The 14,360-nt window shown below is 47.1% G+C and overlaps 1 protein-coding gene across 5 annotated transcripts in view; it reads left to right on the plus strand.

Moving 5' to 3' along the window:
* The first annotated feature begins 305 nt into the window (after positions 1–305).
* SIRT5 (sirtuin 5) overlaps positions 306–14,360 on the plus strand; it is a 30,674-nt gene continuing 16,619 nt past the window's right edge. Inside the window, exons 1-5 of one of the 5 annotated variants that reach the window (XM_061195739.1) lie at positions 501–526; positions 2,084–2,146; positions 8,554–8,703; positions 11,194–11,327; positions 13,403–13,628. In XM_061195739.1, coding sequence (XP_061051722.1) covers positions 8,589–8,703; positions 11,194–11,327; positions 13,403–13,628 — 475 coding nt within the window. In that variant the 5' untranslated portion in view covers positions 501–526; positions 2,084–2,146; positions 8,554–8,588. Of the gene's footprint in view, positions 527–877; positions 1,011–2,083; positions 2,147–8,553; positions 8,704–11,193; positions 11,328–13,402; positions 13,629–14,360 lie in introns of those variants that run through there. The other 4 variants (XM_061195740.1, XM_061195736.1, XM_061195738.1 and 1 more) reach the window with 4 other exon arrangements.

The following is a 14,360-nucleotide window of genomic DNA, read 5'->3' on the forward strand; positions in this document are numbered from 1 at the left end:
CCACGTGGGTCACAGAGTCCTCGAGGACCTGAAACTGTTCCCTTCGGACATGGGGTCAGGAGCTCAGCACCGGCACTCAGCTTTGGTGGGCTGGCCTGGGAGTCCCGCTAACCATCATTGGAAATAGCGTCTCAGAAAAACCCGACCTATAATTCCAAGTGCTCTGTCGCAAAGTTGTGCGATCAACTGCAGGCTCAAGGAGGAAAGCAGCTCGTCATTCACAACACGTCTGGGAAGCTCACAAAGACGAAGTAAGATCCTGTCCCCTCCCCTCGGCCGGCCGTCCCCCAAAGAAAGAAATGCAAAAGAACAATCTTGTTCGACGATGAACAGGCCCGGGGAAGGGCCCCCCAAGGCTTGGGAACCCGGCCAGGTGCGCGTCTCCGGCAGGGGCCGCGGAAGCCCGGGCACTTGGGTCAAGCCGCTCCGCCCCCGGCCTCGTCGTCCCGCCCCCGGCCTCGTCCTCCCGCCCCCGCGCCAGAGCTGCAGCCGCCGCCGCTGACGCCGCCGCTCGGGCCTCCTGCAGGTGCGTCAGCGCTGGGGTCAGGCCGGCGTCTGCGCGGCCTTCCTGGGCTCCGGCCTGGGGTCCGGCAGAGCACGCGTTCCCGCGGGGCCGAGTTCAGCGGCTGGGTGTGGACCGTGGGCTCACTGGGCCGGGCGCGGAGGCGGGGCCAGCCGGCCAGCGGCGCGCCTGCGCGGCTCAAACGCACCCGCCGATTCCGGGGTCCAGGACGGTGGCGAAGGGGGAGGGGGAGCGCGAGGGGGGAGGGGGAGCGCGAGGAGGGAGGAGGAGCGCGAGGGGGAGGAGGAGCGCGAGGAGGGAGGAGGAGCGCGAGGGGGAGGGGAGCGCCCCCAACTTCTACGGGTGGACCCAGGAGGCAGCCCTGGCCGCAGCCGCACGTGCGGAGGCCCGAGGCCCGGTGTTTTCCCGGCACAGCGCAGAGGCAGCTGCGGCCCGAGAGACGAGGGAGGGGAGGAAACGAGGTCGGAAAGTCATGTGGCCAGGGCAGGTGGGCCTGGTAGGCCTCTGTGAAGGGGGAGCCCCTGGGGGCCCCGGGCAGGACGTCCCCTTGGAGTAGAGTCTGGGCACTGCAGCAGCCCGGGTGGCAGATGTGGGGTGGCCTAGGCCTGCTGGTGGGCGTGGGAGGAACGGCCAGACCCGCAGGTAGTGTAAAGCTGCAGCCTTCGGGATTTGCTGAGCTGTCGGGCTGTGGGTGCGAGATGCTGAAGGAAAGGAGAAGTGGGCACCAAGGAGGATGGTGCCCTAAGGCTTTGAAGGAAGAAGTTTTGGGGAAAGTTCCGGAGTTCGGGCTTGGCTGTGTGAGGTGGGAACCATGTGTTGGGCGTTGGAGGGGGGAGTGCCATCTTGAAGCCCTGGGAGGTTGGGAAATCCAGCGAGGTAGGAGAAAAACCAGGAGAGGATGGCGCCTGGAAGCCGGGAGGAGGAAGTGGTTCCCGGAGAGGTGATCAAATGGGTCAGAGGCTGGACGTGATCTAGTAGGAGCCTTGCGTTTAGCAAGGCTGGTGACCTTGACAAGAGCAGGTGGTAGTAGGGGAGAGGGAGTGAGTCTGCCAGCGTCGATACCTGGGGGCTAGAGCATTGCATTTATTTAGCTCATAGGTGTTCAAAAAGTATTTAGTGAACGCCTGTGTAAGTTTTTGCAGTTCCTTTGCAATGTACTTGTGTATTTTATTTTATTTTTTTAATAAATTTATTTGTTTATTTTTGGCTGCGACGGGTCTTCATTGCTGCCACGTGGGCTTTCTCTAGTTGCGGTGTGCGGACTTCTCAGTGTGGTGGCTTCTCTTGTTGCAGAGCATGGGCTCTAGGCGCATGGGCTTCAGTAGTTGTGGCTCGCGGGCTCTAGAGCGTAGGCTCAGTAGTTGTGGCGCACGGGCTCAGTTGCTCCGCGGCATGTGGGATCTTCCCGGACCAGGGCTCAAACCCGTGTCCCCTGCATTGGCAGGCGGATTCTTATCCACTACGCCACCAGGGAAGCCCATTATCATGTATTTCAAATTAATGTAAGTTATTTTTTCTCTCGAATTCCTAATATAACCTTACATTTATTGTATTTTTCAGAATTGGTGGGGTGCCCCCTTTCTCAACAGGGAACCTGAGACATTTTTCTTTTTTTCTAATTGGGTACGTGAGTTTCCAGTTTCACAAGAAAGCCTGGTTAAGTGGGTACTGCCATTCACCCAGAGTTATATCAGTGTTTGGGAACCTATCCTGCACCCAGAAAGCTCCCAATGACTGTGATGAATGAGTTTTTCTCTCCTGAGTCCTTTCTTCCCACCTGAAGGTAAAATCAAGGCAGGATAATTGGGGGCTTCACCCAGGGCAGTTTTCACCCCTGAGGGCTTTTGGACCAGATAACCTGAGTTCTTCCTCCTCTGACTCAGCACAGTGGGGACCTTCTGCCCTACCACCGCAGCACCCAGGTGTTTGCTTTTGCACTTGAATCAGGTTGTGAGCTTGTGGAAGCTAGAACCACTGCCCACCCTGATCCCTCAGAAACGCAGATAAATGTTGGCACAGAGGATGCTTCCGATGAATACTTTGAGGTAGCATCTTGAAAATAGACTTATGTTCTGAGCATTTACAATCATGGAGATAAACTTCAGGTGACACTGTTCTAAAACGTGAAAGTTTTGTTCTTAATCTCTCCTTTGTTTTCACATTTACTGAGAGACTTGGAGAACATCTTGTAAGTTAATGGAAAATTTAGCAAAACAATTCCTACATTCATTTAAAAAAAAAAAAGTCATGTGATGACTAATAAAACAGGCAGTAGACCTGTTTAGTTTTTGTAACCCATAAGACCAAAATTATCTCACTGATGCATTACTTCAGATAGACATGAAAAACTTAGACTCCACTAATAAATTAGTATGATAAAAGATTTGAAATAAAAAGAATATACATATTTAAAAGGAGTATTTTAATTGCATACAATTCATGAGTATGTTTATATGCATATATGTGTATGTCAGTAGACATTATAATTCACATAAGATGAGAACTAAAGCTGTCTTCCCCCAAAGTACTTGCTCATTGCATTTCCTAGACAATCTAGATACTAGTGGTTTTTGGAAATACTGAAACATGAGCAAGGAAAACTTTTTTCCATTTTATTATTTTGAGTTCAGTATTATGGTGAAAGTAATTATTATTACTCAATAACGGGAACATTTGAATAGAAAAACTTAGATGAAAAATTAATAACATTTTACCCAGATAATACAAGTCTTAATTTTGTCAATTCTAATTAAAAACTCCTTCTTAATATTCTCAAATTTTTGACAACTCTTTATAATTAGCAACAAATTCAATACTTAAGTTCAGAGTAGAATGAAGATTTGCCTTCATTTTACAGCTATCCAGCAGAAGACCCACCATTTAGACGCTCATGCAGAAGAGCTGTACATATAGCAGTATAGTCAATTGCTTTATGTTGATGCCTTTGTTGATTGGATTTTAAATCCTTAAATCCTTTTAAATTCTTAATGACTTTAAAAATCCTACTTTCATGTCTAAGAAAAAATATGACAGTTTACTCAGGAGTTGGTCTAGAATTCTTTGAAAATAAATGGGAATGTTTTCTAACATTTAAAAACTTACAGAGGAAGAAAATAATTTTCTGGATCACATTGATGTCTCCAGATTTAAATATTAGAAAGCAACAGTGCAATCAAACATCTTTGAGAGAAATAACTGAACATATTAAGCACAAAATAGCATAAGTAACTTCATGCAACATGTAAGGAGCTTTTAGTAAAGTGAAGCAGTTTTGGGAACATTAATCTTTACAGTGTTCATGAAGATGTGCAAGTTTAACATTTATCATCTATGACAATATCTTAAAGCCTCAGCTGGAGCTGAGAAAAACCCCTTTTCTTGATAATTATTGAAGCTGAGTGATGGGAACATACATATGAGTTAGTAATACTATTCTATTTTTGTATATGTTTAAATTTTTCCATAGTTAAAAAAATAAAGCATAAACTGTAGATAGTTACACCGTTATTGAGGTGTTCAAGTAGTTAGTTTTTCCAAATCAACTGAAGTTTGTCAGAAGCTTACGCCCATGCTGGTGGAAAATCCTGCCAAGCTGTTTTCCTCATGCTTCCTTTAAATAAAGCACTAGGGGGCTTTTCAGGATAGTCGGGCATCCCCATTGTTGTGTGCAGGCTGCCCACCAGAGTGGCCCTCCTTGGCCACTGGGCATCTGAGCCTGCCCACCTTCTCCCCCTGGCAGCCTGTCAGCCAGGGGCCTTTTTTGGCACTATCTTTGCCTCTGACCTCATGACTCCAGAGGGTCTTGTCCCCTGAGGTTGTTCTGGAAACCAACACTACACTATTTTTCTCTAACCTACTCTCTTTTTCAGAATTCCAAGCTACTTGTCCAGTCTTTTTGATTAAAGCAGAGACAGGTTACAGTGAAATTTTGTTGACATTTTGTTTGCATGAAAGTTTGTTTGCTTCTTGTTGTTTTTAAATGAGGTTTATTGAAATGCAACTTATATACTGTAAAATTCACCCTTTTGTTATACAGTCTATGAGTTTTGTAAAAACACCACAAAATAAAGACATAGAATTTTCCCTGGCCCTACCTGCCTTCCCCTTCCGTCAGTCCCTGGATACCATGGAGGTGATTTCTGTACCTATAGTTTTGCCCTTTCAGAATATCATATAAATGGTCTCAAACAGTAGGCAGCCTTTTGGGTCTGGCTTCCTTCACTTAGCATAATGCTTTCCTTTTTTCAAAAGAAAGCAACTTTATTTTTTTTTTATTTTTTATTTTTTAAAATATTTATTTATTTATGGCTGTGTTGGGTCTTCGTTTCTGTGCGAGGGCTTTCTCTAGTTGTGGCAAGCGGGGGCCACTCTTCATCGCGGTGCGCGGGCCTCACACTATCGCAGCCTCTCTTTTTGCGGAGCACAGGCTCCAGACGCGCAGGCTCAGTAGTTGTGGCTCACGGGCCTAGCTGCTCTGCGGCATGTGGGATCTTCCCAGACTAGGGCTCGAACCCGTGTCCCCTGCATTGGCAGGCAGACTCTCAACCACTGCGCCACCAGGGAAGCCGTGCAACTTTATTTTTGAAATAATTTTAGGTTAATAGAAATGTTGCAGACATAGTATACAGAGTTCCCATATACCATTTACCCAGTTTCCCCTAAGGTTAACATCTTACCTTACTCAGTTTAGTACTAGTTTAGCTCTACACTAGGACGTTTACATTGATATAGTACTGTTAACTAATTGGCTGACTTCATTCAGATGTTGCCACTAATGTCCCTTTTCATGTCTTGAATCCAGTCCAGAATCCCACAGTGCATTTAGTTGTCATGCCTCCTTAGTCTACAAACTGGGACATGTCCCCAGTCTTTATCCTTCATAACCTTCATAGCTTTGTTGAAGAGTACTGGCCACTTTTGCCATAGAATGCTTGCTCAATTGGGGTTTGTCTGATGTTCTCTTATAATTAAATTGAGCTAATGCATTTTGGGGAAAAATACCACCCAAGTGATATTCTGCTCTTCTCATGGCATCATATGATAGATGAAGATGAAGTAGTATGAAGGAGGTAGATGAAGTCAGTATGTCTTAGAACTGGTGATGTTAACTTTGGTTACTTGGTTAAGGTAGTATCTGCCAGGCTTCTCCACTGTCGTATTACTATTGTGTAATATTTTGAAAATGCATCCATGTTGCATGTATTACCAGTTTTTTCTTTTTATTGCTGAATAAGATTTCATTGGATGAATCACAATTTGTTTACCCTTTTAAAAGTTGATAGACATTTGGTTTGCTTCCAGATTTTGACCTGGCATATCTGATAGGCCTGCCGAACATAAATAATTTCACAGAACACCAACATCAGACAAGGCCACCCTGTGATCACGATGAATCCGGACAAAAATAAGACAACTCCATAATTAGGTCTGAACCCAGACATAAATAAGAACTTTGTCTAAACCACAAAAATGGCAATACACCCTCCTATCCTGGCTAATAGGAGGGCTGCTGCCTCTTGACCAATCCCAGCTCAAGCCTCACTTCACTCCTTCCTCCTAGATCACACTCACTGAATTGTCCAATTAAAGTATACTTTTTCCTGACAGCATCCAATCCAGATCAAAGCCTCCTTCCTGACCCTCCCCAGCTTTACCCAGCACAAGCCCAAATCCTGTAATAAATCCTTTCGAACACATCACCAGGTCACCCGCAGCTCCTTACCGTGAGCTGCTCCGTCCTTGCACTTGCTCTGCTGCAGGTGTGTTCTAGACTTCTGCTGGAGAGCACTGACCCTGCAAACAATATATAAACACACCTGTTGAAAATCCTCACTTCCACTCTTGTCGCCATACATTCTACTTCTCACCCCAATTCTTGTTACTAATTTCTTGGGAATTCTTCCATTTTTTTTTAAAACACAAACGCAAGTAAGTACTATGGTATAACTTGTATCCCCCCTTCCTTTCTCTTACAAGACACTATTTGCACCTGACTTTTGTCCCTATTCCGGAGATCTCTATCAGATTAGAGGGAACAACTCATTCTGTTTTTTAACATGTGAAATCTGAACATTGGAAAGATTTATGGAATTAAATAATCTGATTTGGCACTAACAGAGTTTTGAGGCTCATTTGCCAGACATTTATTTTTAACCTCTCTGAATACCCTCTGCTCTACTGATACCAACACTCACTTCTGAAGCCAGCGAGCTGTCTGCTTATAAATACTGAGTCAACCAGCAAATCACATTTAATTAGACTTTGAATTAGACTTTGTTCATTTGGGTCGTTGTTTAATTGTAGTAAAATACATATAATGTAAAATTTACCATCTTAACTATTATTCAGGGTGCGATTCAGTCGTGTTAAGTACATTCACATTGTTGTGCATCCAATCTCCAGAACTCTTTTTATTTTGCAAAACTGAAACCCATTATTTTTATTTTTAAACTATTTTATAGTTCACATGCAGTAAAATTAACCCTTTTTAAGTGCAGAGTCCTATGGGTTGTGACAACACAATCATGTAACCACCACCACAATCAAGATGTAGGACAGGGAGGGGGAGGGGTGAGATGTGACAGGGTGAGAGAGTGACATGGACATACATACACTACCAAATGTAAAATAGATAGCTAGTGGGAAGCAGCCGCATAGCACAGGGAGATCAGCTCGGTGCTTTGTGACCACCTAGAGGGGTGGGATAGGGAGGGTGGGAGGGAGGGAGATGCAAGAGGGAAGAGAGATGGGAACATATGTATATGTATAATGATTCACTTTGTTATAAAGCAGAAAGTAACACACCATTGTAAAGCAATTATACTTCAATAAAGACGTTTAAAAAAAAAAAATGAAGATGTAGGACAATTTTGTCACTCCCCCATATCCTCTCGTGCCCTTTTGTGTATTCACTCCTCCCTGCTCCGGCAGCCACTAATATGTTTTCTGTCCCCATAGTTTTATCTAGTCCAGAATATCATATACGTAGAGTCATACGTGCATTCTTTTTTTATAGCAGCTATGTTGCATACTGTGAATGTGTCATTGTTTATTGAACTCATCGCCTGCCGATGGACATGTAGGTTGTTTCTAGTCTCTTGCTGTTAATCACAGTAGTCTAAAGAACAGCCCCGTAGATATGTCATTTTGGATGTGTGCAAGTCTCACTGTTGTAAAAATATCCAGACTTGGGATTGCTAAGTCAAAGGGAAAATGCATTTGTTTTTGATAGGTTGTCCTCCAAAGGGATTGTAAAGTTTTGGGAAATGTGTTATTTTTCTATTGCTCCCGTATATACAGACCTTTAATCCTGAGTTCCGCCAACAGTGTGATCCACTAGATAGAAGTCAGCTATGTCAGTTACCCTTTCGATGTCATGGATCTGAATATGGCCTTTCTCTGTGTCTGTTTTTCTTTTATATAACTCTTCAGGGATAGGTAAAGATTTACTAAATGCGCTTTAAGACTCGCAAGTTTCTTTGAGACGATGTCATCTTAACCCTATTTCTTGTCATAGTGCATATCTTCCCTGCCTAGTGCAGTTCTCAGAATTTACATTCTCACAGGAGCTATATTTTGATGCAAAGTTGATAAGCCAGTGGCTTTCATACCTTTTTGAAAGCATCAGAAGCTGTGTTTCAAATGAGTTCTCCCATCTGACCCCTTCCCAAGCCTCTAAGGCTGTGGTTCTCAAACTTGAGCACTCATCCGGAGACAGATACGGGCCCCACTGCCAAAGTTCCTGATTCAGTGGATCTGGGGTGGAGCCCATGACTTTGCATTTCTAACAAGATCTCAGGGGATGCTGCTGATGCTGGTCTGGGGACCATAATTTGTAAACCACTATTCTGGGCACCTCGGAGCGCTTGAGAACACACAATGAAAACAGCTGGTTTAGAGGATGAACACCATGAAAATTGCTACGGAAGATTTTTGTTAAGGGCATTCTTTTGCATATGTGTGTATGTATATATTTGCAGAAATACCAGTATTTTCTGATTGTTTCTCTTTGTTTTGTGATTTTTCTAAAGCCCATCTCAATAATTAGTGCGACACAGAGAACCTGATGCCACCTCTCCGGATTGTCCCAGGCCGTTTACTTTCCCAGCTGTATTGTGGATTGAAGCCTCCAGCCTCTGTGCAAACCAAGATTTGCCTAACAATGGCTCGTCCAAGTTCAAGTAGGTCTTCGTAGCCTGCCATCTCATCTCCAGTGGAATTTGAAATACCTGAAAGTTCCTGCCCTGTGAGGGGGAATGTCTGTATTGAAGTGGGTATGGGGCAGGATGCTGGAGAAAGTCACTCTGTCCTGTTGTCCTTAGGGAAGCCCTTTCTAGGACAGGGTCAGAATTATCTCTCAATAGCCAAGTTAAGTCCATTTAAGACATTCTGTTGCTTCTTCAGAATGTTTGCATTTAAGCTTTTCACACATGATTTGTATTTTAAACCCCTCACCTCTCGGCAGGGCAAGAAAGCTAGTGATCGTCCTATGGGGTACTATGGGGTTAAATTTTCTTCTAGACAGAGATGATTTGTATCTCTACCTGACAAAAACCTGCAAGTCAACTCTGACCTAGGAATCTATTCATCAGTAGGATGACAGAGTTTACATTTGAGGTAGAAAAGACCTTTAGGGGAAAGTTCTATGGGTGAACTTTAGGTCCTTAAGGATGTTTGTAGGTTTTGAATCCGGGAGTCATGTAAATAGTTCCTAGAAAAGTACTGATGTATTTTCTTATTAAGCATCTTGTTCTTTCAGGAGATTAGATCAGATTACAACCTCTAACCCACCCAGACTGGGTTTCTTTTTCCGAATTCTTCCTGGTTGGACAGCTTTAGTGGGCCCTGTTTCTCACACCGGTCTGTCTCTGAAAGGGATGCGAATTCTGGCAGAGCGCTAGTGCGGTTGGCAGGTCGCTGGGCTGGTTACACCCGAGGGAACAGTGTGCCTAGACCGTCTTTATTCCTTTGAGCTTATGCTGCTAAAAGCATGGTCCCAGAGCTCCAGGACCAAACAGGAGAGGGAGCCGGAGCCTCTGCATCTTTTGTTTCTGAGGCTCTGCTTTTATTCTTTGTTTATTCTTACCAGTCGTCGGAGAGGAAGGGAAGGGGAGGAGAGATTTTGAGCCTCTTTTGAGATTCTCTGTCCTGGGCTAGCCATAGAGGCAGCTCTGAGCTTACAAGGGTGAGGAGGGCCCTGCCCTGCCTGGAGGAGCCATCAAGCATGAGAAACTGGTACGATCCACGTCACCAGCCTGGGGTACACAATGACGTCACCTTCCCTTTAACGTTCACTTCGTTGTCTGTGAGCCCCCATCCCAGTGTCTTCCTTCCTTCCCTCCATCGCCGGTTCCATGTCTCAGGGGCGCTCGATCCGTCCAAGGGTTGATTAGCCTTGGCTGCCATTCCTCCCGGGGGAGACCAGAGAGCTTGCTCCATCAGCCAAGGAACCTGCTTCCACTGAAGGTTCAGCACAGACTGGCCCCTCCCGGAAGATGCCTGTGCCCGGCAGACCCTGCCCTGGTGGCCCAGGCCAGCCGCAGGCCATGCTGGTCCACACTCGCTTCTCCGGGTAGGGGCACTGGAGGAAGTCTCTTCTCCCACAGCGCATGCTCGGCTCTGCTGCACTGCTTGGGCCTGGCCTGCTGGGGCCATGGCATTTCCTCACCCCTGGCACGAGGGCTGCAGAGCCGCAGCGCCTGGGAGAGAGGGTGTTGCTCTCAGCCTGATCTCTGCCACCAGGAGAAACAACGGCAGTTCCAAATCTGGCTCCTCGTCCTTATCCTGGGATGATGACACTCGTTTCAGGACCAAAGTCTGCCTTGTGATGCCCATCAAGTGCTTGGTGCAGCGCCTGGGCGCAGTGAGCCCTCTCGGAAGGAGGGCTGCTGCCCCCGTTGGTCTGAGATCAGGCGGGAGGGTGCCCGGAGGTGCAGGATTAGGCCTTGGATCCTGGAGCGCAAGCCATAGGCTGTGACCACGACTCCCTGCTGTCGTGTTTATTCTCTGCGTTCAGTTCCCTTCTGTTACCCCAAGTCTCTGGGGATGTCTTGTTGTAAAGACCAACTCTTACTCGAGCCATAAAGGAGAAGGTCATGGGTCCAGATTGGGACAGAGCATCTATTCACAGAGGAGGGGCCCTCATCCTCACCCCGGTAGTGATGCCGAGGGAAGCTGGAATTAGCAAGATCCTCAAAGGGAGGTGAATTTGGAAAGGAAGGGAATGCTTTGGGGTCCAGCGGGCCTGAGGTCAGCCCTCACACACACACAAGCTTGTTTTTACTTTTAAGAAGGAAGATGCATTCCCATCCATTAGCGGTTTTTAATCCTCATAGTAGCCCCCCTTTAGGGAAGGCACTATTGTGCACGTCAAACAGCCAAGGAAACCCAGGATAGCAGAGGGTCAGTCATTCACATAAGATCTCGCTTGCAGGAGATGGGGTGGGATGCAGGGCCAGTGCTGTGCGCCCCAAGCCCCTATCTCTTTTAAGACGTTGTACACTCACACATCAGGTGCGTGGGGGCGTCTTCATGGTACGAGAATGATTTTTATTTGCTTATCTTAAAGTATAATTTCACGCAAGGTCAAGTTTCAAAATACAGGCAATTGATTTGGGATGTAAATGTCCAAATGGTACACTGAATTGACCAAGATTTTATTCTCTCTTTAGGTATGGCTGACTTCCGGAAGTGTTTTGCAAAAGCCAAGCACATCGTCATCATTTCAGGGGCTGGCGTCAGTGCTGAGAGTGGGGTACCGACTTTCAGAGGAGCGGGAGGTTACTGGAGAAAATGGAAAGCTCAGGTTAGTCATGTCTCCAGAACACCGAGAGGCTCTTCTGCATGAAGCCATAATAGTGTCTGACTCGGAACCTATACCTACTCCTGAAACCCAGAGAGGAAAGTTTTGAAACTTACCATGACCCTTTTGTCCTGTTTGTTTTGGCATCGACACACAGTCCGTATGATTAAGATCTCAGATTTAAGCAAAGCAGCCTCTTTCCTTTCTTTCTAGGCATGTATTGATTGCACTTTTTCAGATAACAATTGGATTTCTTCCAGTAACTAAAGTGGAACCAGAAAACTTGGGTTAGTGTAATTCATTACTTTTCTATAGATGTTGAAATTAAGAATTACACATTTTTTAAAAGTTTCTCTGAACTTTTGATGTGAAAAACAGTGTTGAATTGTTAAAGGCTTAGGCCTTGATGCTCAAAACTTTATATGAAGGTCATTAGGATGTAAGTTCTCTGGGAGCGTGCAGTTTTCTTAATTCAGTTTTTATTGAGGTATAATATATTGGGAAAAACCCGTACAAACTTTTTGGCCAACCCAATACATGCAATAAAATTCGCCAATTTTAAGTGTACAATTCAGTGAGTTTTAATAAATGTATACAGTGGTGCAGCCACCACCAGGATCACGGTGTGGAACATTTCTGTGCCCCAGAATATTCCCTCAAGGCCCCTGTAGGCAGTCTTCTCCCCTCCCCCGGCCCAGGAAATCCCTGGTTTTGGAGGGCAGGGAAATGTGCCTGTTTTCTTCACCGCTCTATCCCCGGCTCCCAGAACTCTGGCACATGTAGATGCTTAATAGATTCTGTTGGTCGGAAGAAGGCAATCATGAATAATTACTTCAATACATGACTTCCAGATTTCATAGGTAATTTCTTATCGAGTGAAGGGTTAATGAATCTGCCCTTCCTTCCCCTATTAAATGTCTCAGGCTGGCAGATGTTTAGGATGTCTTGTCACCTCTCTGCTGCCCTCCGGGCGAGTCTGGGGATCATCACCTTAAAGGTGAGGGAGGGGAGGAAGAAGAGCACAGGGCCCTTAGGGTCCCATAAGAAGGAGGAGCTGCGGACAGCAGTCCCTGGATCTGAGAAGCAGGGCGGGGTAGGGGCAGGCGGGGCTGCTCAGAGGGCATCAGGAGGAGCTTGCAGAGGGGCGGTCGGTGGTGTCAGAGCAGCTCAGGGTTTGGGGGGACCCAAAGAAGTCAGTCGACTGTTTGATCCCACCTGTGTTCCAGGGCTGCAGCTTCATGCGCTGCCTGTGACCGCTTCGGGCCACCGGAGGTCTAAGTGGGGACGGGAAGGAAGGAAGTACAGGGTTGATGCGGATGATCCACGGCACAGATGGTCCACCCCCCCGATGCAGGCTGACTTTACCACCAGGTTGAAGGGTGACCTTTACAGTAAAATAAAATGCATAGTCCCAACCCCGCCTCAATCAATTTATGGAACATTTCAGTCATTGCCAACGATTCCCCTCCCCCGAGCTTCCAGCCCCAGACAGCTACCGACCACACTGCTCTTCCACCGTCGATGAGATTTGCCTCTCCTAGAAGAGGAATCGTACTTTAAAAAATGTGTATTTTATATATATCCTGTTACTATAATGTATATACTATTTTTTATATGTGTAGTTGTGTGTGTGTGTGTACCTATCATTATACTTATAAAAACCGAGTTTTTCAACTATGGCCATTATACCTCAGTTGGACATTTTGCATTTTACTTTTCTTCGTGGATAAATGAGCTTGGCATCCTGTAATGTGGAGCTCCATGAAAAACTGGATTCCAGACTAAATTACCTTCCCGCCTGTTACTCGACTTCACGTTCGTAACTTACTCGAGTGGAAGATGAGACAGGTTGCAGTCTCCCTGCCTCATCACTGGGGAAGTTAAACCGATTTCTCCAAGGTCCCTCGTGAGCCCCAGGCCCCGCCCTGTGGCTGCCACGCCACATGTACCTACACGGACGTGTTCCTGCGGGCACCTCCCAAAGCTGCCTCTCTGCTTAGAACAAAGGGGGCCTGGGAGTGTCCCACCGCCCAGAGCTTCTTTCCCTCCCTGACCCCTGCCTCCTTTCTGCCCCCCAGGACCTGGCCACCCCTCAGGCCTTTGCCCGAAACCCATCCCAGGTGTGGGAGTTCTACCACTACCGGCGGGAGGTGGTGCAGAGCAAGGAGCCCAACGCCGGGCACCTGGCCATCGCTGAGTGTGAGGCCCGGCTGGGCAGGCAGGGCCGACGGGTCGCGGTCATCACGCAGAACATCGATGAGCTGCACCGCAAGGCTGGCACCAAGAACCTTCTGGAAATCCATGGTGAGGGACCCTCGGTCTTCCGTGGGAGGGGGGAACCAGACCTGAAAACACAGGTGCTGCCATGTCCCAGCTGGGCCCGCTGCCTCTTAACAAGACCCCAGGTGTCTGGAGTGCAGACCACCCTGCCTGGAGAAGCCCGGTCTGCTCCGCTATGTGCTCTCCCCTCCCTGGGTGTCCTGTTGAGGGGCCTTATGTTCCCAGACAGCCCCCCAAGCTGGGCTGAGGGAAGCAGGAGGTTTGGGCCATTGAACAGCTGTGGCTTTAGCAGGATTCAGCCCCGGAAAGGCCTGGCATCCCCGGGGGAGCCATTTACTCTCCCTGTGTCCCCGATCGGCCCTGTCCGCTGAGGCTGTGCTGCTCAGCCCTCGAGCCTTTAGGGAGCTGCCAGCTCAGTGACCTTCGCTGCAGCGAGCCCACCAGGTCTGTGACACCGCGGAGCTTGTCTCGGGTCCCTCTGGCTTCCCTTCTCTGCCCTTAATGACACCCTTCTCTTCCCTCTTCTTAATCCTCTCCCCTTTTTGCTCTCACCGAAAATCTAATCAATTCATTCGTACAAGAGCATAAATGGGTATGCAGGAATTTCTTCCCAAGGGCATTTAATAGTCTACAAAAGTTCAATCCCAAGAAACGCATTTCAAATTGTGGCATTTCCAGAAGCAGTGACCCAGTGGGGCTCCAGGCTCCCTCTAGTTTAGCCGTCTCCTCAGAAAATAAGTCTCTGGATGGCCTTGC

The sequence above is a fragment of the Eubalaena glacialis genome, chromosome 7, assembly GCF_028564815.1.
Source record: "Eubalaena glacialis isolate mEubGla1 chromosome 7, mEubGla1.1.hap2.+ XY, whole genome shotgun sequence".
Classification (NCBI taxonomy): Eukaryota; Metazoa; Chordata; class Mammalia; order Artiodactyla; family Balaenidae; genus Eubalaena; species Eubalaena glacialis.